Below are 25984 nucleotides of genomic sequence, written 5' to 3' on the forward strand. Positions count from 1 at the left end.
TGACTCGCTTTCTTCCGAGAAAAAAAAAAAAAAGCACTTTCAAACCATTTTACTTTCACTCTCCACACAAGCAATCTAGTTGACATAAAATGAATTTGGTCATAGACTTCTAATTTTTGTTTACTAAATCTTCTCTCAACTTCCCCGAAAGCAGAAAAGATGATTTAAAAACTATCAAACTTACCTTCTTTTTCTCTAAGATGAAATTATAACATCTCATCGTGCTATTGAATCAGATAATGATAACATTCGCCTAGAGCCATATTCTTTACCGGAGGTTTTTACTGGGGACACGATGAATCTGAGCAGTGCTGAAGTTGTAAGTAGAGTTCCTTACAGTTTTTCAATTACAAACCTGGTTTCATGTTTGTGTATTTGTGTGTGTGTTGTGTTATGCATTCTACCAGTGTAGTGCAATTATCAATGGACATGAACCGGGGAGAAACAGAAGTCCCCTCCTGAACACATAGTTCTCCATCTTATTTTGGACCACTCTGTTAGGGTGCCACTTCTTTTTCTGGGGAAGAAAATAGCAAAAAACACCCCTCTTCCTTCCTCCCGCCCGGAAAAAATGCTGAGCTACAGAACAGAATAGAACTGAGAGCAAAACAGCTGAAATACAGAACAGAATTGAGACCATTTAATCCTCTGGATTTTCATTGATTGAAAACTGATATAACTGACTTTGCCCACTCTCCAAATAGCCAAGGAACAGCTTTAACCACAGGACCTTATTGGACCTTATCAACCAATGTTAAGATTGTGAGCCAGGATGGCATAGTGGTGAAGGCCTTGGGCTAGGAGCGGAAGGCCTGGATTCTACTCTCAGTCACGAAAGCTCATTGGGCGACTTCAAGCTAGTAATTCCCTATAAGTAGCACAGCCAAGAATGAGCTGTGGAAGAAATAAATAACTAAACCTCAGATATGTTGAAACCAAGAGGGTGGAAAGGAATAAATTTTGTGCGTTATGACTCTGGTGACAATTGATGAGTTTGGTTTGGCTAAGTGGACTGTTTCTCTTAAGATAAGTCAGGTGTTCAAATTCAGAGCAAAGTGAGCTGTTGGATTCAATCAATTGATGGCTTCTCTCTACCCTTTTTTCCAGTTAAAAGAGTTGTACATGCTGCTAAATGAAAATTATGTTGAAGATGACGATAACATGTTTAGATTTGATTATTCATCAGAATTCCTTTTGTGGTGAGTCCCAGTTTCCATATACATCAAGGGGGTGGTCTGGGGAGAAGTAATGTTGTCATTGGCCAGTGCTTTTCTCAGCCCTTTTCCCTCATCTCTCTTGCTAGACAACAAGGAGGAATTACAGTGAATTCCCCCCCCCCCATATTTGATGCCTAGAAAATTTACAGTACAGATACTGCTCAACCTATGACCACATTTGGGACCAAAATTTCCAAGGCAGTTGTTAAGTGGGTCATGCCCAATTTTACAACCTTTTTTGCCTTGATTGTTAAGCAGGTTATTAAGCGAACCCCATTGATTTTGTTGGAAGCTGGCTAGAAAGGTTGCAAAGCTCTCTTGACCCTAGGACCCTCAAGTTTTGATCACGTGACTATGGGGCTGCTGTGACAGTCATAAGTCTGAGGATCGGTTGTAAGTCACTTATTTCAGTGTCATTATAACTCTGAACGGTTGCTAAATGGGTGGTTGTAAGTTGAGGACTCCCCATATTCTATAAAAGTTAAGACATAATGATTACTAGAAAGAGGGGTAGATTAGATTTTATATAAGTACGATATTTTTGTTTTAATGGTATAACTAACGTTTATATGTTTATTTTTGTGTTTGATGATAAAGAAAGAGGGATAGATTAGATTTTATATAATATAAGTATGATATTATGGAGATTGAATGAAAATTTTAGATAGGTAATGTATGTTTAGATATCTAAGGAGCATCTAAAGGAATATTTTGTTTTAAATATGTATAAGGGAACTTTAATGTTATAAGTAATGTTTATATGTGTGTTTTTGAGGGTGTTTATAAAGAATGATGGATAAACTTTAAATAATATAAGTATGACATTAGAAAAGGTTTAGTTTTTTTTCTGAATAATTTATAAAGAGGAGAGAAGATTATGGAGATTGAATGAAAATTCTAGATAAGAAGTTTAAGTTTAATAATTCAAGGAGTATTTAAAAGAATATTCTGTTTTAATGGTATAATTAATGTTTATATGTGTATTTTTGAGTTTGATGACAAAGAAAAAGGGATAGATTTTATATAATATAAGTATGATATTATGGAGATTGAATGAAAATTTTAGATAGGTAGAGTATGTTTAGATATAATTTTTTTTGGTTTTTATATATTGGTCTTAAAGTATTTTATAATTTGTTTAATTATTATAATTAATTGCTTATGGTTTACATGTGTTTAAAATTTTTTCTTTTAAGTTTTAATTAAGCCTGTATTCAGCTCTGGGAAGGTTGGGGGAGGGTTGGGGTGGGTTGGGAGAGTTTGGGGAGGGGAATTTTTTTTCTGTAAAATTTCAAAAAACTTTCAATAAAAAAAAGACATAATGATTACTTTCATGCTTTTCCCCACTCTTTTTTTTTTTTTTTATTGAAATTTTTCAAAAGTTTTACAAATAAGAATCCACCCCCCCCTCCCCAACCACCCCACCCCCCCCCCGACTTCCCAGAACTGAATATAGGATTATTTAACAAATATTTTAAAAATAACATTTGCAATTTATAAAATAATTAATAATAATAATAAAAATCACAGTAATAATATATATAATAATAATATACATAACATAAACTTTAAAATGAATAATATATACTAAAAAAGAAAAAAAAAATAAAAAAAGAAGAGAGAGAGAGAAAGAAGAAAGAAGAAAGTAGACGAAGAATAAAGCATATATATATATAAAAAAAAATATATATGAATAATAATACGTAAAAAATGTATATATATAAAAAAGAAAAAGAAGAAAGAAAGAAAGAAAAAACAATCATTACAAATTATAAAAAGGCTAAATAATATTTTTCCATATCCAAATTATGTTGTATAAAATTTATCCATTTTTCCCATACCGCAAAAATTTTTCTTGAGATTGCTCCTTTAAGAAAGCCGAAATCTTTGCCATTTCTGCCAAATACGAAACTTTATGAAACCATTCTTGTAAAGTAGGCAAAGATTCCTTCTTCCAATATTGTCCTATTAACAACCTAGCGGCTGTAATCAAATTTAACATCAATATAACCTCCTTAGCATCACAGTCAATAACAATACCTAGTAAAAATAATTGCGGAGTAAATTTTACCCTCCTTTTAAAAATTCTTTGAATATTCCACCATATCTTAATCCAAAAAGCTTTTATATGCTTACACGTCCACCAAATATGGTAATAGGTAGCATCCAAATATCCACATCTCCAGCATTTCGGCTGTAGATTAGGGTACATAATGGACATTTTCTTTGGGTCAAGGTGCCATCTATAAAACATCTTATAAAAATTCTCTCTTAAATTTTGCGCTTGTGTGAATTTAACATTTCTTATCCAAATAAGTTCCCAAGTATCCATTGAAATCGTTTCACCAATATTCTGTGCCCATTTAATCATACAATCTTTAACTAGTTCAGGTTCTGAATCTAATTCCACTAAAACCCCATAAACTCTCTTAATATGGGTTGGCCTTTGATCTCTTACTTGTTTTAAAAAAATTTCATCTTCTCTAAGCCAGCCCATTTTACAATCCATCTTCCATCTATCCACTATTTGTCTATATTGGAACCATGAATAAGTTAAATTTTCATGTGTTAATTCTTCCAAAGATTTTAACTGCCAGTCTTGGCCATCCCATCTTAGTAACTGTACGTAAGAGACCTTGTCCATATTTACCCCTTTCCTTATACCTTCTATGGCATGCCGAGGTATAGCCCATAATGGTATTTTGAAGTCACTTTTATAATACTTTCTCCACACTCTTAGCAAAGAGTTTCTTATAATATGAGACTTAAAAACCCAATCCACTTTTTTATTAAATATTAAGTAGGCATGCCATCCAAAAAGTAGGTCCCAGCCTTCCAAATGAAGTATTTCTGTATTTGTTAAATTCACCCAGTCGCTAATCAATGTCAATACTACAGCATCATAATACAATTTCATATTTGGTACCTTGAGTCCACCTCTCTCACGAAAATCTTGCATTATTTTAAGTTTCACCCTTGGTTTTTTCCCTGCCCAAACAAATTTATTAATACCTTTTTGCCATTCATCTAAATTACGTTCGTTCTTTAAAATAGGTAACATTTGAAACAAAAAAATAAACTTTGGCAGGACATTCATTTTAATAACTGCAATTCTGCCCATAAGGGATAACTGTAAATTATTCCAGTTTTTTAAATCCTTCTGTACCTCCATCCACAGCTTTTCATAATTATTTTTATACAATTTTACATTAGAAGCAGATAATGTAACCCCCAAATATTTTACCTTATCAACAATTTCAAAGTCTGTTAAGTTAACTAAAGCCTGTTTATCACCATTAGTCATGTTTTTAGCTAATATTTTGGTCTTATTATTATTAATTTTAAAGCCAGAAACACGTCCATATTGTTGAATCAATTGTAATAATTTCACCACCGAAGAAACAGGTTGAGACAAAGTAACAACCAAGTCATCTGCAAAGGCTCTTAATTTATATTCTTTTTTATTAATTTCTATTCCTTTTATTTCTTGAGACTCCCGAATTTTAATCAACAAAATTTCCAGTGTTAAAACAAACAATAACGGAGACAACGGGCATCCCTGTCTTGTTCCTTTTTCTATTACAAAAGCCTCTGACAAACCCCCATTTACAATAATTTGAGCAGTCTGTTTTTGATATATATTGGATAATACTTGTAATATATTTTGTCCAAAATTCATCTCCTTAATTAAACACAGCATAAACTGCCAATTCACTTGGTCAAAGGCTTTTTCAGCATCCAAAAATATCAGGCCTGCAGAGACTTGGTTATTCTTTTCTAAATACTCTAATAAATTAATAATTTGTCTAACGTTATTCTTCATATACCTTCCAGTTATAAAACCCGATTGATCCCTATGTATAAACTGCTGCAAGATCCCCATAAGCCTGTTAGCTAAAATTTTTGCAAAAATTTTATAATCCACATTTAAAAGAGATATAGGCCTATAATTTTTAGGCAAAGTAAGATCTTGACTATCTTTTGGAATCAATGATATAAATGCATTACGCCAGGATGGAGGGATCTCTAACCCCTGTAATAAATTATTAAACAGTTCACACAACGGTTGAATCATCTCTTCTACTAAAGCTTTATAATAAATAGATGTCAACCCATCCGTACCCGGCGCTTTGCCCAATTTCAATTGTTTAATAGCTGTAACAATTTCTTCCTTAGTAATTAAACCGTTAATCTTTTTTTCCTGATCTTCTGTTAATTTAGGAAAGTTAACTTTGCCTAAATAATTATTTATATCTGTAATTTGAATATTAGTACCCTTATATAATTTTTGATAGTATTCTAAAAAAGATTTCTTAATCAATTCTTTCTGATAAACCAATTTACCATTATAATTTATTTTATCTATATTCCTCTGTTTCTGTTTTTTTCTTAACTGATAAGCCAACCATCTCCCTGGTTTATTAGCATTACAAAATGTATTTTGTTTCATAAATAGCAAATTAGTTGCAGCTTGATCAGCCATCAGCATGTTAAATTGTGTTTTTAACAATTTTAAAGCTCCTTTAACCTTTTCATCTAAGGGATTTGAAATTAAAAGTTTCTCTTTTAATTTAATCTCCTCTTCCAAGTCTTTCCGTTTCTGAGTCTGTTTCTGTCTATGCAAATTATTCATTTTTATCAAAATACCACGCATAAAAGCTTTACTTGCATCCCAGACCATTGACATTGATGTTCCCTTGTTCATATTTAAAGTAAAATATTCCTTTAAACATTCCTTTAATTTATGAACATTTTTTTCTTGTTTAAATAAATTCTCATTCACCCTCCAGGATCTCCTATCTTCCTTCTCTACAAACAGTTCCATCCAAACTGGACTATGATCGGACAATGTCCTAGGAAAAATTTTTACATTCTTCACCCTGTTGTATAAATCTGTTGTGATCAAAAAGAAATCAATTCTTGAGAAAGATTGGTGTCTATCTGAGAAAAACGTAAAATCCTTTTCTTCTTGATTACGTTCACGCCAATAGTCTCTCAATTCCCAATCTTCTTTCATATCAAAAAAGGCTTTAGGTAATTTAGCCTGTTTAAAAAAGGTAGAAGAGCCTTTTTTGTCCATTTGTATATCTAAGACACCATTCCAGTCTCCCATTAAAATCACAGATCTATAGTCCAACAAAGTTATTTTCTGATGTAGTAACCTATAAAATTGCTCCTGTTGCTGGTTTGGTGCATACAACCCCACAATAAGAATTTTCTTGCCATATAAACCAAGTTCAAGCATAACATATCTTCCGTAAGGATCTGATTCTAACAAGGTAGCAGATAAATTCTGTTTAACATAGATTACCACACCCCCTTTCTTCCCAGGGGCGGGAGATACAAAATGAGATCCCAAGCGAGGATTATTTAAATATTTTTGATCTTTAGCTGTAATATGAGTTTCTTGCAAGCAAATAATATCATTGTTATGTTGTTTCAAATAGTGGTAAATTTTTTTTCTCTTTTGAGGAATGTTTAATCCATTAACATTCCAGGACAGGAGCTTTGCCATCTCCCTTGGCCTTCAGCCTGGAGAAGATCCGCTCAAATTCTGCTGCTGATGAATATGTAGCAGAGCTTTTGGGTCTTGCTCCTCCCACCGGCACTGAAGCAATTTGCTGAGTAGATTCTTCAATTTCTTTTTCTTTTTCTTTTTTCTGTTGTTCTTTTTCTTTACGTTTATGTGCTGCACGGGTCATTCTCTGTTCTTTAACCTCTGGTTGAGACATCCATACCACCTGTCCAGCAGTCATCATCCCTGTACCTTCAGATTTCTGTTCCATCCCTTTGTCACTCAAGACTTTATGCATCATGGGCAAAGGAGAGCCTGCTCCCAGGACCGTTTTATAAAATTCCTTAGCTTTAGCAACTGTATTAAGTCTATAACGTGTCCCCGCATGGCTCAAAACAATGCCCATCGGAATCTCCCATCTAAATGGCATTTGTCTTGCTTTAAGTTCATTTGCTAAAAAAGCAAAATCTTTTCTGCTTCTTAAAATTTTAGGTGGAATTTCCTTTAAAATAATAATATCTTGGGCAGCAATCTGAAATCTTTTATTATAAAAAATTTGTAGAATCTGATTTCGCAGAGACTTCTTAGCAAAATATATCACCACATCTCTAGGCAAATTCCTCTGTTTTGCAATCCAAGAATTAACTCTATAAATTCTTTCCACATCCCCACGTAACTCTTCTTTATCAATATTCAAAATAACAGCCAAGTCATTAATCACCATTTCCATCAAATCTTGAGTTTTATCTTCTTTCAGACCCCTTATTCTCAAAGCATATTCCATCTGTCTATACTGGAACATAAGAATATCATCTTGTGAAGTCTCCACTTTTTTCTCCATATCTTGAAATTTATAATCCAAAAGTTCAACTGTTTCTTCAATTTCCTCTACTCTGGAGTCCAGCTTCACAACCACTGAGGCCATTCCAGATAGAGCTAGAAGTATATCATCCCTCAAAATAGCATTATTCTGTTCTAAAAGCTCCTTCATCTCTTTCTTCATTTCCTCCTTAGTTTCAGATTTATTCTGGTCCAAAAGTTGTTTCATTTCCTCCCTAAACTGTGAGACGGCACTTACCATTATTTCTTTAATGTCTTGTGCTGATGTGCCAGATGGGGGAGGTGAAGGTGGAGTGGATTTAGGTTGCTGCACTGAGGGTATTATTTTAAGTTGTTGTTGCACAGTAGAAGTAGCAGGAGAAGAAGTTACTTTAGAAGCTGCAGTAGCTGGTTGTCGTTTTGAAGCCATTTTAATTTATCTTCCTTTCTTCTTAAAAATACCAATAAAAATAAGTAATCCAAAAAAAAATTAAAAATAAGATAAAATAGAATAAAATAAGATCAATCTAAAAGTCCCCAAGAATAAAAAAGTAAAAAAGTAAAAAAAAAGCAGTATTAAACAACAATTCAGCCGATCCGTCTTTTAAAGGAAAAAACTTTCAAAACGCCATTTTACTTTCACTCTCACTTTTCCGCCCGAAAAAAAAAGAGAAAGCTCAAAAAAATAAAAAAAAAATCAACACATACTAAATAAACTAAATAAACTAAAAAAAAATAAAATAAAGCTAAACTATAAATAAAATCCTTTAAACAGTTCTGTCCGGTTTAAGATTACTCACGGTTTCTTTAAGTACGGAGATGGTAGCGGCGTCTCGCTTTGTTTCCGAAGAAACAAAGACAGCTGAGAGGCGGAGAAGGCAATGAACTCCGAGGGAACCCTCTTTCTACCCCCCTAAAAATAAAAATCCAGGGAGAGTTAAGAGGTTCTACCTCTATTCATGCGATCTCTACCCCTTCCCTTCGCCCGGGAAGGGGATTGCGAGCCGCGGGCCAGCTGGTAAACGCTGTGCTCCGCGGATCTGACACCTTCTCAGGAGGACGGCTACAAAGTAGCCGCCATCTCCACCGCTTTAACCACCGGAAGTCCCCCGCTTTTCCCCACTCTTTTAGGGCCCTTAGACCACCAGGTTGGCTTCTGCAGTGGCACTGTGGTGTCAGGGTGTCATCCAATAGGAAACTGGTGGGGTTCATCAGTGCCATTCCTGCACACATTCGGATTTATGATAGGTAAGCCCTACCTGGTTGGGAAGTTAGCTGGGCCCACTTAGGTTTTCTTAAAATCACTTGCATGACTTGTCCTTTATCAAAAAGGTTAGATTTGGAAGAAACTTTAAGGGGAAAAGTGAAGCATTGGAAATGTTTTAAATATCTCAAACTAAAATCCTTGTCCATTTACTCCAACAATTAGCAACTTTTTCCATAACTGTGACATCTCTAGAGTTTATTGCCATTTTCAAACATTATCTTCCTTCTCTTTCTCTTCATCATCTTGTTTTAATGGGGAGATTACGTCATTATCTAGAACTACAGGTAGTCCTTGACTTAACAACTGTTCGTTTAGTGACTGTTCAAAGTTACAACAGCATTGAAAAAAGTGACTTATGACCATTTTCACATGTAAGAAAATTGCAGCATTTTGATGGTCAAATGATCATCATTGGTTCATCCTGGAGTCATGTGATCACCTTCTGTGAACTTCTAACAAGCAAAATAAAAGGGGAGCCAGTTTCACTTAACAGTGGTGTTACTAACTTAACAATTGCAGTGATTCACTTAACAACTGTGGCAGGAAAGGTTGTAAAATGGGGCAAAATTCACTTAACAACCGTCTCACTTAGCAACAGAAATTTTGGGCTCCATTGTGATCGTAAGTCAAGGACTACCTGTACTTTAAATACAAACATACTCACACTTCTGTGGTGCAAACATACTCACACTTCTGTGCTTTCTTTACTCCATTAATAATACCTATTAAGAATATTCAGAATTAATAATGCTATTTCAGCAATTTTTTTACTTCTCAAATGTATTGGAGATTGCTGCCATTATTGCAGAGTTAGAATTATAATCAAGATCATCATCAAAGCATTGCAACAATACTTAAAAAAGAGAAAGCTCTCATCCAATTATATACTGGAGCACATTGAGGAATGCTAATCAAATTCAGCCTTTGGTTTTCTCCTACACTTCTCTGCATATGTTTACACATGTGTATGCCCAAATCACACACTCCCCACTTTCTTCCCCTTTGTCTTATATTTCTGCCCTAACATAACATTCAGAACATGTTCTTACTCTTACTAGTTTTTAATGTATTTCTGAAATTTAGCATCAATTTGAAGAAGAAAAGATTAATATGTTTAGAGAAACAAATATTAAAATAGCAGGAAGAGGCAGACGTGTTTGTGCAGAAATCACAGATCAATACTGCATGTGCCAGTAATTATGAGCACAGGTTGAATCAGCAATTCAACCTGTGCTCATAATTTCTGCAAGATAGCCAAGCCTTGAGCAAGTAGAATTGGTGATATTAGCATTTAACTTTAAAAACAATCTAAATTAACAGCTATTTTTGGTTGCCAGCAGAAAATCCCTTGAAATCATTTTAAGAGCAACTTTTCTTTTATTTACTTTTGTACAATCATCTGTGACCTCTGAAATATATTTCCTGATCTCCTCTAGAATGATGGTAAGATGGTAATCTTACACACAACAACTCTGTGAAGTAAGGTGGACTAAGAGAAAGTGACTAGTGCATGGTCATCCATCTGGCTTTCTGGCTAAGACAGGATTAGAACTCACAATCTCCAGCTTTCTAGCCCTGGTGCCTTTATCACTGGACCAAACTGGCTCTCATCGACATTTGAGGTTAGAAAGCATCAGCGCTAGAGGTGGGATTCAAATATGTGTGGATGCTGCTTCTGGAAGTCCATTCTGGGCCTGGGCGACAAAAAATTAGCTACCGGTTCTGCTGAACTGGTGCAAACTGGCTGAATCCCACTACTGATCAGAGCTAGAATACAACCCTATCTAACACCATTATGGCTAGGTATACCCTTAGTAAAAAAAAACAACATTTACACCCATTTGGACTTTCCAATGAATATTTGAGTTGAGTATTTTAATCAAGACTGAGGGTGTGAGTTCCATATTTAGGTTGGTCAATTTCTTCTGTAAAATATTTCTGTTTATAGAATCAAAAGCCACACTGAGATCTACAAAAGCAGTAAATAGTTTGTTGCCATTAGTTAGTTGTTTTGTTATGAGATGATATAAAAGAAAACAAGTGTCTATTGTGGAGAGCTCCGATGTAAATCAAGCTTGTTCTTCCACTAAAAAATTTCATCCCATTACCTAGTATTTTGCATACATTTTAGCCACAATTCCAATTTATTGGTCTATAGTTTTTTGGGTCACCTTTGTCTCCATTTTTATATTTGGGCACTGTAATGGCAACTTCTCATCTAACTAAGGTACAATCCTTATTAGTTAGATGGAGAACAGCCTGCTAACATTGGGGCCCACCCAGAAATCATTATGGGTCCTGAAGAATTCTGGGACTAGAAAATCTTTTCCAGGCACCTTATTAGATTTTAGAGATTGGATAATAAAGTTGATTTCTAATACTGACACATTGGAGGCCCATAAGGAAGATTTTCAAAGGCTAGAGTATCAATAGTTTGCTTATTGGGGGGAGGGGAGCTGGCTAGGATTAGTAATATATTTGCATAAAAATCCTCCCAAAGTGAAGCTGGAAAATGAATATTAGATTGGAATGTATGTTCTTTCAATAAACCCAATACAATATTCAGAAGAAAATTTAATTTGTACCCTTTGCTGAAAATTCCAGATCTTAGCTGAAATTTCCAGATCTCGGGAAGCTTTTTAGGAGCTATCAGTTTCTTGTAATGATATTTTATTTTTAATATTTTAGCATTTTTTTAAATATTAGGTGAACATGGGCTTGACACATTGCTGTTCTTGGTAACTTTCTGGTAAATAAACAGAATCGAACCAGTTTGAATTTATTTTATTTCTATTAGGAAGTTTATCGCTTTAAAAATTCTCATCAAAAGACACAAATCAGCATAATGAGTCAGCATTTTAACTTGGGTAGAGGAGGAAATTAAATTTCTTCATATCTGAGACTGTCTTGAATTCAAACGGGTTTATATTGCCTTAGTATCCACCTTGGCCCAATTGAAGTTTCTATTCTACCCCACTTTGAGATTAGCTAATAGCCTCTTGTCAGGAAGCATGGATAAACTAGTATCAGAGCTGCCTTGGACATGGACCATGATTTGTTGTTGATTATTGGCTTGGATGTCTGAAAACAGCCCAATTCTGTTTTGTGTAACTCATATGTAATCTAAAATACTGCTAGAGTTTTCTGAATGATATGTAGAAAGATATAAAATTAAGTTCTTTACTTCCTAAAATATGAAGTTACATTTGTAAATCAAAGAAACCAGTTGTGAGCCTACAACATTTATTTTGGAGTTCATAGAAAGTCAGGTGAAATATTTATAAGCTAATCCTCAGGAATAACATCCAAATGTACAAAATCATGTGAAGAGTTCTCCCACCCTGGGATTAAAGTCTCTTGCTAATATTACAGTAGCTTTAGCAGTATTTGAGTTTATCTTTAGTTCTGTCTTTTCTAGATTCACTCAAATATTATGAAAAAAGTGGAAGGCATGTTTGGTAGAATGAATTCAGAGAATTTACATGCAAATTTGACAGCTAAATAATTCCTGTCCAGTCAGCCTAGGTCTGCCTTGGCAAGTGTAGTCGGGCCTCCTGATACATGTCCTTTATTCTTCTATTCTTTGCAGGAATAGTCCACGATCTAAAGCCTGGTGAGTGAATGTTTTCCTCATCTTTACCATAGTTAACCATAAAATCAAAATTAAAGAGGAACTTCAATAGGTCCCCAGGACTCTTTATTGTTCCTTTCCATGCTCAAATTCCATGTTGAAATAGGCAATGAACCAGCAAATAGTTTATCAAATAGGTATTGTTTTTTGGCCAGTTGGGGTGAGCTTTTCTATTAGAGCAGGGGTGTCAAACTCACAATGTTACGTGATGTGTCGTGACGTATCACAACTTTTTTGCCATTGCCAGCAATAGGGTGGGTGTGGTTTCACTATGATGCATCTGGCCCATGGGCAGGCAGTTTGACGCCCCTGTATTAGAGGTTTAGCAGATTTATATGTTGTTTCTAATACTGGTAGTCCTCAATTTATAACCCTTCATTTAGTGACCATTCAAAGTTACAACAACACTAAAAAAATATTTTTTTCACACTTACTTTTGCAGCACCCCCATGGTTATGTGATCAAAATTCAGGTGCTTGATAACTGGCATGTATTTATGGTGGTTGCACTTCCTGGGTCATGTAATCACCACCTGATTCCCAATAAGCAAAGACAATGGGGAAGGCCAGATGTTGTTTAATGACCTCATGATTCATTTAACAGCTGCAGTGATTTGCTTAACAGCTATGACAAAAAAGGTCATAAAATTGTGCAAAACTCATTTAACAACTATCTTACTTAGCAGTGGAAGTTTGGGGCTCAGTTTTGATTGTAAATTGAGGATTACCTGTAATTTCCTCAGATCATCAAGCCTTTTTGTAAGACCTAAGACTTGTTCAGTATCTTCAGAGTAGTAAAAGAGTTAATCAAGTTTGCCTTAAAGGCCTCTTCAGAAAACTGACTTGCTGTGGGAGATCAGGTGGGTTTATTCGGACAATCTCTGCTCAAGGACAGTAGTAATAGAAGTCCTTAGAGTTACCAACTTTCATGTTGCTACAATTAAATTTTAAAGTAGAAGCACTCTTATTTCCAAGATGAGTTATTAATGAGCTAACTTTCTTGTGAATTACTGTAATGGAAAGATTGGATAATGAATTTGATTTCTGGTACTGAAACTGAAGGCCAGAGAGAAAAGTTTTCAAAGTAATCTCTCAGTACTAATTCCTGTCCTTAGAACAAAATCTTGCTTCCTCTTGTCTGCCGCCCTCTATTTTATTTCTGTTATCTTCATTTTCTGCATGGTGTGATGTTTTATTAGAGAGCAGAAGGAGTAATGTGGGAACTACTCCCAGGGTCTTTTTGTTGTTCTCTTCCTTGTCCAAATTCCATGTTGAAATAGGGGATGAACTAATTGATGATTTCTCAAAATAGGCATTGTTATCTTGACCAGTTGGGGTGACCAACTCTATTAGAGATTTAGCAGATTTATGTGTTTTGCTAATAATTCCCCCAGATAATCAAGCCTTTTTGAAATACACACTTGTTCAGTATCTGGCAAGGTACTAAAAGAGTTAAGCAAGTTTGTCTCAAAGGGTTCTTCAGAAAACTGACTTGCTGTGGGAGGTCCAGGTGGCTTATTCAGGCAATCTCTGCTCAAGGACAATAGTGATAGAAGACCTTGGAGTTACCAACTTCTATGCTGCTGCAATTAAACTTTTAAGTAGAAACACTCTTATTTCCAAGATTGTTATTAATTGGCTAACTCCCTCTGTGTGAAATCCACCAATGGGAAGATCTTAAATTTGTTTTTTAAAAAAGCTTCATTTTGAACAACATTATGGCAGCGGTAGGATGTTTCCGTGAGAGAAGGTTTGTTTAGTCTCTCTTACAAGGGAGTCCTTCAATCTATTGCAAATCCAAATGCTTTTCACAGTACAGAAACTGACTGAGGGAGAGAAGAGCTGCATTCTGGATTTCCTTTCTCAACTCTATTAATTTGAATTCCTAGAGTAATTTGATTTGACTGTAAGTAACTTTGTTTGCCTTTCATCCAATGCTTCCTAGGAGGGTAAAACTTGATTTGCACATGCCCCTGGATATAACGTAGAATCTCTTAAGTATATTCTTTGTTCTTTTTTTAAATTCCAAATTAGGAGCCATCTTTCCACCACTATTACTTGTTTTTGACTCACAGTTCTATGTGAGCTTGTTTAGCTGATTCAGCAGTACTATTTGGATCCTGGTCTAGACTAGCAAGATTTATCCCACTTTTTTTCTGGGATAGTATATTCTGAACCTGTTATATCTGCATCTATACCATCCTTATCCCCATCAGAGTTAGGTGCAAAAGATTAACCATAATTTATGGTGGTCAGAAAGTGTTTCCTAATCTCCTTTAGAATGATGGTAAGATGATGATCTACAAAAATGTAGCCTTTTTATTCACAGCAAGGCCCTGAAGCATCCAAGATGCCTTGAAATCCCCTCTCTTAGAACCCCTCAGGATTTTTGCCCTACTACTTTTTTAAAAAATCTTTTAATTAAAAATAAATGCATGGGAACCCAGCATGCATAGTAGAGCACCAGCCAATAGTATCTTAATTTTTATTATTTCTGGGACCTAGAAATGGTGTACAGGCAGTCTTGAAAAATAAAATCAATAAATGGCTGCAACCTGGTACTTTTCTTGAAGTAAATCTTCCTGCTTATCTCCTCTAAAAAACGAGGGGTAGGGTAAACAAGCATTGCCTTTTTCTGCAGGAAGATGCCTATGTTTTACCCTGTACCATGACATACAATGTTTGTGTTTGTTTGAAAAACCTATGCATGTATATTGAGTTAAATAATACCATAGTGGTCAGGTATATGTGAATTGGCAATTAAGTGCAGAACTGTAAATAATATTAATTTGGCAATCTGAATTAAGAATTTCCTCTATAGGATAGCATGTTTCCTATGGAATAAACATGTTAAACATTCCATAGTAGGCTTGTTATTAACTTTTAAAATCATAAATTCCAATGGCATTGGACACATTTTATTTAATCTTCATTACTATTAAATTATCCAGGGCAAAAAAGTATCAAAATGGGGAAGAAAACTATTAAAGAAGCTCCTTAATCTGTTGAAATATTCATTTTGATGAAGATGATTATAATGATATTTTTGTTGAGATCCTAAGAGTATAATTATGTTTTAGAACTAAGGACAAATACAATAATTGGTTTAAAATTGTGATATCTTTAGGAAATACAAATTCAATTTACAAACAAACATCGTAATGGAACAGAAGGAGAAATTAAATCATTGACTAGGACTAATTATCTGATCCACATTTAAATTTTAAAGAATATGACATGAAGTCAAATTTAGTTTTGTCTTTGCACTTTAAATGACATGCCTTCAGCAAATAAAACATTTTGATTCTATTTCATGTGCATTTAAATATGGGTTAAAATGTCTCTAGTTCCTTTTAAGATTATGTATCTATTACATTTTCATTTCTTTTTGTTTCTATGCTCTCTTTCTCTCAGCCCATTTGTGGTTTCTCAGCACAGATAATGGTAGGTAGCTGCTGCTTCTGAACATCTTGCTTTCAAGTTCATAAGAATTCCTAATGCAGCTTAAAATAATTCCTAATAAAAAGCATCGAATAAATTATAATTCCTTCTGACCTAATTTAGTTCCCTTATGTTAAGATGGAGACATTCTGTTGTTTCAGAGAGGAGGTGAAATAACCTTGCTGTTTTTGATACTACCTATAGTTATCTGAGTTGTGTTTGTAATTCTTCCAGTTTTTAATAACTAGGATTGAAGTTTTGGGGGTACCGTACTAATTTGGAAGCTGGAGTATCTGCTTATTTAGACCTGTAGGGGTAGAAAAGACATATGCATGGATTGTGTGGATCAGTGTCACATCAGAAATACTTGATGTTGTCTGTCTTTACCCTGAAATCTTCATGTATTCATACATATTCAGTTTTGTGCATACAAACCTATGAGATTAGGGTACTGTATATGAAGGGGTGCAGATGAACACCAGAGAAGTAGTAAAAGTATGCAAAAAATTTGGTTGCAAAATTTATCAAAACATTGTTTTTCATTGTTAAGTTAACTTATCATTATAAACAAAACAGTTTAGTTTTATGCCAAACAAAGTGTTATAGTTAACAGAATGCCACTAGATGGCTTTTTTTTCTTCCATCATTGTTTTTCAAGCTACAGAGAGAAAGTTGATCTTTGAAAGTTCATAGCTCATAATATTGAGATGGAGGATATATATTTAATTTTAAGATTAAATTTTAAGACTAAATATATTGTTTTAGACATTCTTCTCTACCTTAAAAGCATTATTAAATACTTTTCTTAGAAAGGAAATATATCTTAACTGCTTCCAAAGAACTTGCTGTTTCATTGTTATAAAATAGGAGCCATCAAAAATAGTTTTTCTAAATCATCAGGAACAGCTACATAGTATATTTGATGCACATGTAATTGTATGTTACTGTAACAGAAAAGGAAAGATCTGTTTTACTATATTGTGTTGAAATTCTACTGAAAAAAACAATTAAAAGCAAACTATAGAGTTACATATAGAGGTACTATAGTGCAGCTGTAAGAATGAGCTCCGTGAACCTTTTACAGCTATTTCACTAGTGTCCTGGTTTGCTAAGCCATATTTAGTACTGTAAGCTTTAATCTTGCAATGAGGCAATGTGAAAATTAACTTTACAACTCAGCATTAATAATAAGCTGAAGAGTGGGGGATAGAAAACAAGCATTAAGATTTCTTCTGTGATATATTACAAATCTGCAACCCTGATATGGCTACTGAGTTATGGTTAGTAGAAATCATGGTTTGATATTAGAACCAAGCTGAAAAAAGCTACAGGGGAAGGTAAGCATTTTTTCACTGCTTCAACATCAATGGAGTTTAAGAACTCGGTTCAGTACTCCCATGGTTTTTTTATCTGAACATTAGAACAGAACATTAGAATAACAGAGTTGAAAGAAACTTATTCTAGTCCAGGGGTAGGCAACTTTGGCTCTTTTATGACTCATGGACTTCAACTCCCAGAATTCCTGAGCCAGGAGGGGAAAGGGAGAGTTTCTAAGCTGAGCCATGCTGGCTCAGGAATTCTGGGAGTTGAAGTCCACGAGTCATAAAAGAGCCAAGGTTGCATACCCCTGTTCTAGTCTAACCCTGTGCTCAGGCAGGAGACTCTATGCCATTTCACACATTTTAAATCTGATTTGATTAGATTTTTTTTAAAAAAATGTTTTTCTCAACCTAACTTAAACCTAAAAAAATCCTTATTGCACCAATTTTGATATGAATAACTCAGTAAAACAGTTTTAAAAGGTAAAAATTATTTCATTAACTAGGAGGATGTTTTCATAGAAGATCAGTTTAAGGTAGCACAATAGATGGAACTGTTTGACTCTGAAATGCTAGAGCTTGTCAACTTAGTTAGCCACAGCTGGTCTGCCCCATTTAAAGAAATGATGAAAGTTATACAAGAATATCTGGAGGGGCACATGTCGTCCGCCTTTGAGACAAACAGAAGACGGTGCCGTACCCTTACCAGATTATTTCCCCATCTTGTCAAACAATATTGTCTTATTTTGACAGTAGCCTTCCTTGCTTTCAGACAAAAGGCTTTCAGATGTTGCTCACTTCTCAGCCTTTTTCAACCCAAAGACTGAGCATGATTTCACCATGATGTCCTATAACTCTGGAGCTGAGGTTTCCCATTCTTTTGCTGAAAGCAGGATGTGCTTTGCATTTTCAGCCATGCTGTTTAGTACTGTTTGTTTTTTATAAATGTACCCATAACATTATTCTTGAATTTTATTCATAAAGTGCAACACCTTCAAACACTTGGATAAATGTTTTTTTTAATAACAAAATCAACCTGTATGTTTTATGCCAGCCATGAAGCAGCCTTCTTTGGTGTCATGTATTTTGTGAGTTCTAGCTACCTTTTCATTATTATGAAAGGAAGTTTGGGAGGGGGGATTAAAGAAAGGAAGCTACCTATGCATATAATGTGCTTTCTCTCTCTCCTTCAGATGTAATTAGAATTGCTAAGTGCAGGGACAGACATGTTCTTTTGTTCAGTATTAGACAGGTAATTTACACATACAACAGGAAATGACAAGCAGAAACAAAAGAGCAAAGTTCAACTTGGAATTTAGTAATAAATCAAAGGACTATCTTTGGGAACAATTTTTCCTTAGGGACTGCACACAAATATTCATTTTTGTGTCCCTAAATATCCAGAATAGTGTATATAGGGTTGCCAAATGTCTCTTTTATAAAACAGTAGCCAGCTGAAGGGAAAACCGCAACTGGCTGGAGGTCCTGCAAAAAAACAACAATTGGAGAAAGTGAGGAGGATGTGATTCCTGATAAAATTATGTTTATTTAAGTTGTTGCCTGCTAACTTTAAAACAATGTCCAGAGCCCCTATATCAGTCTTCCCAATCTGTTGCTTTTTAGATATGTTGGACTACAGTTCCATCATACTGAGTCAGCAAAGCACATTAGGAAAAATGAGATTTTTAGTGCTCTCAGTTATTTTGACAGAATGGTTCATAAGAAGAATGAAATGTTGAGAACTCGGCAAACTTCTGTAGCAGGTATAGGCAACCTTTTGTCTTCCAGATATTGCTGAACTGCAACAACTCCCAGCATTCTTCACTGGCCATGTTACCTAGAAATGCTAAGACTTGTTGTTCAAGAACCATCTGAACATTATTTCCTTCAACTAAATTGAATCAAAATATAGCTTATTCATTCTGGATAAATTAATCATTTCAATGTACAAAGGAAGTTGATTGTAGTATTAATTCTGCATAAGCCAAAATGGAAGTTTATATTAAAACATTGGAGCAATTGTATTTTCTAAAGAGTTGATGCATTTGCCATTCCATGCCATCTGTGTGTGTGAGTGTGTGTGTGTGAGTGTATGCACACATAGCTTCCTTCCAGCAGAAGTGCTGTCTATACTAGTACAGATATGCCTAAATCTGGGGAGTTCTCTGAAAATGGCTCAATGTAATCCCCAATAAATATACTTAACTCTGCATTACACTGACCCATCCCACCTATGCAGGCAGGGAGGGTATGTTGTGGACCTCATCAGTTAACGTTTTGATTGGCGGGATCCAGGAAGACAGCCTTCTCTGATGTTGCCCCTGCCCTTTGGAGTTCTCACCCCCAAAGTTGAGGCATCTACCCCCCCTCTCTTGAAGGAATGTCTAGACCAGGGGTAGCAACCTTGGCTCTTCTATGACTCGTGAACTTCAACTCCCAGAATTCCTGAGCCACCAGGAAACTGCTTGGAAACTCTCCCTTTCCCCTCAGCATAGCTGACTCAGGAATTCTGGGAGTTGAAGTTCACGAGTGATAAAAGAGCCAAGGTTGCTTATCCCTGGTCTAGACAACTGCCAATTCAATGAGGGAGGTCTAAGAGTGATTGCAACTCTGGGGGCTCTTGGTGATTTGAGGGCACTCCATCTCTTTTTAACTTTTTAACATGCTTTTTTAACATACAACCTTGTTTTTAATTCTCTTAGATAGGCATTGATAAAGAGGCAATATCCTTCTTTCCATCTGATTTAAAAAGTGTAGTGCAGGCTGTGTGCAGACAGTTTTGTTCTCTCACATTGCTTGCAGTCCTCAGTGTATGCCTTTGCCAACCAGTTTCTTGCTTTGCTAATAGTGGCATAGCCTCTCTCCTAAACCATAGGAGCAGCTGATGTCCTCCAGATGTGTAGGGGCTGCAACTATCACTGACCCTGGCCATTTTTCAGGTAGCTGAGGATTCTGGGGATTCCAACACATATGTAAGATATTAGGTTGGGGAAGGCTGCAAAATGCCATGGGATCTGAGACTCCGAAGCATAAGGGGTTTTTGATAAGTTCATGCCTCCTCTCAGATTGCACTAATTAAAGAAGACAGGCTTATCTGTTTTTGACTTCTAACTCCATGTGGCATAACTTACAGTCACTGTGAGTTATGTAATAAGTAAAAAAAAAAGTTAAAGGAACAATCTGTTCCTCATAGAGAGGCTTTATCTTTTCCTATGTTCTCTCCACATTTTTCCCCAACTGCTTTTTCTGTAGTTTTGCATTTTATTAGTTTTGGTGAAACATTTTGTGGCAGTTATGGGCATATCCTTGGGAGGTCTTCCTTACTATTTTAGGAAAATAGCAAGTCCAATTCTTAATTCCAAAAATATGTAGCAGAAGCAATAGAATTTCTTCTCATGCCCAAATTATTTTTGGTATCTGCCTATCTTCCCTAAGTACGTTAGCTGTTTATATGGCCTCTCTAGGGAGGGCATTGTAAGTGCGCTGCTTCTCTGCTGATTTATGTAAAAAGGGACACAGCAAGATCTGAAATATTCATATTTTTAGCACCATGGATGTCCTGCACCTATTTAGCTCCTCTTCTCTTTAGCTCCTCTTCTCTTTATTCAAGGCAGACCTTTGTCACCAATATACCCTTTCTGAAATAAGAAAGGCATTTCCTCCTTAGGAGAGCAAGGAGTTTCCTTTGCAAGATGTTGCCTCTTGATTCAGTCCCAAACCAATCTGGCAAACCATTACATCACTTTTTAAACAAAGCATTTTAATATTGATAGTGTACATTTGGACCAAAACGTGAAAGTAGAATCGCCTCTCATAAACTGGGATTTTGATTTTCATTCATTCAGTTGTGTGTAAAATCCTGTGGAGCTGAAGTTCCACTGTGTCTCTCTCAGATGGAAATTTTGATTGATTGGTTCTCAACCAACATTATGCTGCTAGGTCACACAGCAACATGTCTGTTCAAACAAAACTATCTCCTGTTTTATTACTTAAGTACATCAATGAATATGGACTCCAGAAGATGGTAGAGGACAGGAAGACCTGGAGGAATGTTGTCCATGGGGTCGCGATGGGTCGGACACGACTTCGCAATTAACAACAACACATCAATGAATAGTCCTTTCCCCCATTTGTTCTCTTCATATATTTAGATCCATTTTGACATATTTTAATATAAGCATATCAATAATAAAATGTCATCCTAGATCAGTGGTTCTCAACCTTTCTAATGCCGCGACCCCATAATACAGTTCCCCATGTTGTGGTGACCCCCAACTACTTATACATCATCGGGTGCCAGGGGCATGGCCAAAGAAAAGGGGAAAAAAATGGCGGACAGCCTTGTTTGGCGACCCCCGTGAAATGGTCGTTCGACCCCAAATGGGGTCCCGACCCACAGGTTGAGAACCACTGTCCTAGATTTTTTAACAGGAGGAAACTCTCACAAGAAACTATATTGATATGACATTATTGGGGGGTCAGGAGAAGGAAAGAATGGATAATGCTACCTTCTTGATACTGTATATCCAAGAGAGATAAAAATGCTTTGTTGTGTTGATGTTTCAAGAAATAAAACACGTATAAAATAAAACTTTGAAACTTTTTGATGTCCAAAGTGATAAATTTAAAGGCATCCAAGATGCCTTTTTCTTTCAAATTCTTCACTGTGGCACCCACTGGTGGTTGGTAAATAAAACTACTAGCATTTAATTTATAGATGATGATTGTAACTATTACTTCGTTTCTGCATCTGAAAATCACGATCAATTTATACTATAATAGTCAAATAACTTTGTTTCTAATTCTCTATTTTGTATCCCAGTCAGTGGTGGGATTCATCCAGTTTGCACCAGTTTGGCAGAACCGGTAGCTAATTTTTTGTTGCCCAGGCCCAGAATGGACTTCCAGAAGCGGCATCCACACAGAGAACCGGTTGTTCACATATTTGAATCCCACCATTGATCCCAGTTTATGAGTTTCTTTACATGTTTCCAGGGACGTGGTTGAAAAGCAGTTTAGGCATTGTTGAACAAAAAGGAAATACACTGACCAGGACCTATATTGCATCCCAGCTGGGATATTAGGTTGCAGCCATGTCACCCACAAATCCAGGTAAGACTGATCTTTTATTTGCCCCAGTATAAATTATATAGCATTGGGAAAGTACAAAGAAGTTTCACTATAGATTTTATTGTTCCCCATTTTATCCTCTAGCTCTTCAAATTAGGAGTAGTGTCATACCCCATATATGGGAATTGCTTAAAATGGAAAAAAGGAATTCTATACCTCATTTATAAGAGCACTATTTTTGGCAGATTCTTTCCTCTTTTATGACCCTGCAAGATATAGCCTAGTACAGAGTTCCCCAACCTTTCCAGCTTGGCGGCCTGGAAGGAAAGGGAGCAGCAGGGTAATGAGTGTGCGTGCAGTTCCATGAATGCATGCACAAATGGGCACGCATACAATGATGTCACTAGCGTGCATGCACATGCACAAGTGGGCCATGTGCACCCTTGGCATGCATGCTGGCACCTGAGTGCATGCACAAATGGACTGTGTGTGCGCAAACGGGCCACTGGCACCCGCATGATGTTGGAAGCAGTGCTAGCATCCCCACACATGCGCAAATGAGACCACTAGTGCCCCAGCAGCGGTGCTACTGCGAGTGGGGCAAAGCTTGTGTCAAAGTGCTGTGAACTGCACTTTATTTATTCACGGTGTTCTTGGCACATGCCTGTTCTGGGATACTCTGGAGTAATTCAAATCATTGACATCCCTCAGCTCTGGAAACCTTTGTAATCAGGGCTGCTGCCTGATACCATCAGAGAATACTGCTAGAAGTGGATCAGGGCACATCAGATGATACTCTGCTGCAAGGGGTTGTGTTGAAAGATAGCCTGTGACTAAATATACACTAAAATGGGTTAGAAAGCTTGGACCTGCCTATCCTTGGTATTTTAATTTTCCCCCTTATCTCATAGGTCACATTGTAACAAATAACAACAATACTGACCAGAAGCTGTCTGTTTTGGCAATTCTAGGAGGAATTGCTCTTATACTACTTGTTCTGCTGTGCTTCCTTTTATACTATTTCAGGTAAAATATCTCATTTTTATAGATAAATATATTTGTAGAATAGGTCAGTGTAAAAGATACGAATGGAAGGGAAAGAGGCCAAATTATTTTCTATCAGATCTTTTGTGGAACACTTTCATTTTTGTGTAAGTACATTTTAGCAAGCCTTCCATGAATTCATAATTTCTATAAGTGAATCAGTATGTTTGGATTCTGCTTACTAGTGTAAATAGGCTACCTGAAGATTATATATGAGCTATCCACAAACCTGCGCCATTGAGGAAAATTCTTTATGTGGACCTAAGTTTATTTTATTAACTTAACATATTATATTGTATATTATATATCACATAATATACTGAATATTATTATATTCATATTTTCAGAATTGATGGTCTTATCCTAAATAACTTTTGAAAATAGGACATTACAAATGTTAATAACAGAAAACAAACAAAATAGGATAGCTGATGCAGCTCATGTTAATTTTTCTACTTGCTTGTGGAACAAGCCATATTATGGAGTAATCTATTTTGAAACTTGAAAGTATTAATAATAGTTTATGAAATTGCAGCATTTTTAAACCTAAGAAAAGTAAAATTTCTCTAATTCTACCACAGTATATGTAATCAATGTGATGTTTGCTGAAACGAGTTAAATCAGGAATAGTAACATTTTTTATTTCTTTCTTAAAAGTTTCTTCAGTAAAAGTAGCTTATTGTTAAAGAAGTCCTATTAAATATATTACCTGCTAAAAATAATTTTAACAAAAATAAGTATAAGGCTGACTTTTTTCTGTTGTATCTGCGTCTACTCTGTTGTTTTTTATTACAGTATTTTTTTTCTTTTCATAATGAGATAGTGAGTAGTTATCTATACAATTGAAATATCTAATGTAATACAAGGAGGTTTTTGAAGGTAAAAACCCCCGAAAAATAAGGAGATGTTGGTATGCTTGAAAAAACAATATTGAGAAAGCAAATAAATAGAAAAAGTGGTAAAAAGAATAAGAATTTCCATTGAGGACCGAGCTATAGAACATTCAGTTCGAGTTGCAAAATAAAACCAGGAGGTGTTAATTTGCTTGAGCCTCTTACAACTTTCTTTACCTCAGCACTCTCCACTTACAGTGGACCACAATTCCCATAACTTCTACCGATTGCCTTGGGCAGCCAAGTTTATCATAATTGGAAGAGAGCATAGGTGTTTGAATACCTAAGTATTCACTAGATCATTTTTTTGCTGCAAGTCCCATTTAATTTTTTTCTGCTTCTTTTTTTAACATTAGGAGAAAGCTTTTGAAGCCCCGTCAATTATTTAAGAAAGTACGGTTATCCTCAATCAGTGGTTCAAAAAAGGATCAATCAACTTCTACGTCCAATCTCAATTTAGTATTTTCCCAACATGAATTAGAATTCCCTGGTGGGCTCTCCATTACTAGCAACAGTCACCCAGAATCCTTTGACCACAAGGAAGTAGTGATGGTGGACGTTCATGCGAACCAAGGATGTTCTGTAGAAGAAGCAGATATGCATACCCCTGTGTTCCTACATACTTACAGCACCTCACAGGAATTTAGTCCCAGAGAGGGATGGCTTTCCCATGAGGAAAATGACCGAAGCCACATGTCTTTAGTGAGCATGGCATCTTTTTTTATAAACCCAAGCAAGCCTCTAGAGAAGATAAAAGGTTCTCCTGACAAGGGACACTCTAGACACAGTTACAGTACAATGTTAAGCCAGTCTTTATTTGAGAAGCCAGAGCAATCAAGGTTCTCAGTTGAATTATCTAGCACACATTCCCAACAAGAAATGCAGCTGCAACAGAGGCAGCCACAACACCTGGCTGCTCAAGCAGTATCCCAGCAACATTTGCAAGAAGCTGGTACAGGTGACTGGAAACCGCAGTACATTGTGGTGACTGAATCATTCCAAACACAGCTTCAGTGCACAGCATCCCTCAGTGATGAGCTTCTTAATAAGAAAGCTCAAATAGAGCTAGGTGGAGGAAAATCTTTGCCTCATCCTCAAGCATGGTTTGTTTCTTTGGATGGGAAATCCAATAGAGTTAGACATTCCTACATTGATCTTCAAACATCTGGAAGGAATGGAATTAATGATGTCAGCCAGGATTCTACAGATGACATAAATGAGCCAAAATCTGCCAGAAAAGGAAGGGCAGGTCATTTACAACAAACCCGCCAGCAAGTGCAGATGTATCCACAGAAAGATTTGGATGAAGTGGACCAAAGTGGCAGTGAATGTGAAACTATGGCTTGTACCCCTGAAGACAATAGTCCAAGATGTGTGTTGGAGGGAGGGAGAAGGAGACGAGATGGCCAATTGCCCAGCCTGCAGGAGGAAACATTAAAGAGAAATGTAGAAAGTCCATCCAACACTTTACCAAATCCAGAACATAAAATCACTGCACACAGTAAAGCTGATTGTGATGATAGTGACACTGATGAACATAATCATCAAAGGGAAGATAAAAAGACTCCTTGGCAAAAGCGAGAGGAAAGACCAGTCATACTATTCAATCCGAAGTAACGTATGTTAGATTTTTTTTGCGTAGAGAATATATAATTGCCATTTATTTTATTAATTGAAGAAAAAAAAGATGAAGTAATCTTTTGGGTGAGTTGCGACTGAAAAAGATAGTCAAGACATTCAAGATAATTTTTGCACAAACTCACCTATTT

At 35.8% G+C, this 25984-nt stretch overlaps 1 protein-coding gene across 4 annotated transcripts; it reads left to right on the forward strand.

Annotated features, from left to right (window-relative positions):
• On the forward strand, positions 1-25984 carry LOC120302802 (protein FAM171A1-like). Of its 4 annotated transcripts, XM_039331752.1 has the most exons (5): positions 6-1199; positions 10255-10440; positions 22204-22320; positions 23190-23304; positions 24572-25984. In XM_039331752.1, the coding sequence occupies exons 3-5, from the start codon at positions 22302-22304 to the stop codon at positions 25830-25832; spliced, it is 1395 nt and encodes a 464-aa protein (XP_039187686.1). In that variant the 5' UTR covers positions 6-1199; positions 10255-10440; positions 22204-22301; the 3' UTR covers positions 25833-25984. The 4 variants fall into 4 exon arrangements, 3 of the variants coding, with proteins under 3 accessions (XP_039187684.1, XP_039187686.1, XP_039187685.1); XM_039331750.1 differs by lacking the exons at positions 10255-10440; positions 22204-22320 and having other exon boundaries at positions 5-319; positions 1108-1199; XM_039331751.1 differs by lacking the exon at positions 10255-10440.

Source organism: Crotalus tigris, unplaced genomic scaffold (genome assembly GCF_016545835.1).
Source record: "Crotalus tigris isolate CLP2741 ecotype Arizona unplaced genomic scaffold, ASM1654583v1 scf7180000024437.13266115, whole genome shotgun sequence".
Classification (NCBI taxonomy): Eukaryota; Metazoa; Chordata; class Lepidosauria; order Squamata; family Viperidae; genus Crotalus; species Crotalus tigris.

Coding starts and splice junctions, on each gene's coding strand:
- LOC120302802 (XM_039331750.1), top strand. CDS start 1,133: ATGAAAATTATGTTGAAGATGACGATAACATGTTTAGATTTGATTATT. Junction 1,200..23,189: donor TCATCAGAATTCCTTTTGTG/GTGAGTCCCAGT, acceptor CTTATCTCATAG/GTCACATTGTAACAAATAAC. Junction 23,305..24,571: donor TTCCTTTTATACTATTTCAG/GTAAAATATCTC, acceptor TTTTAACATTAG/GAGAAAGCTTTTGAAGCCCC.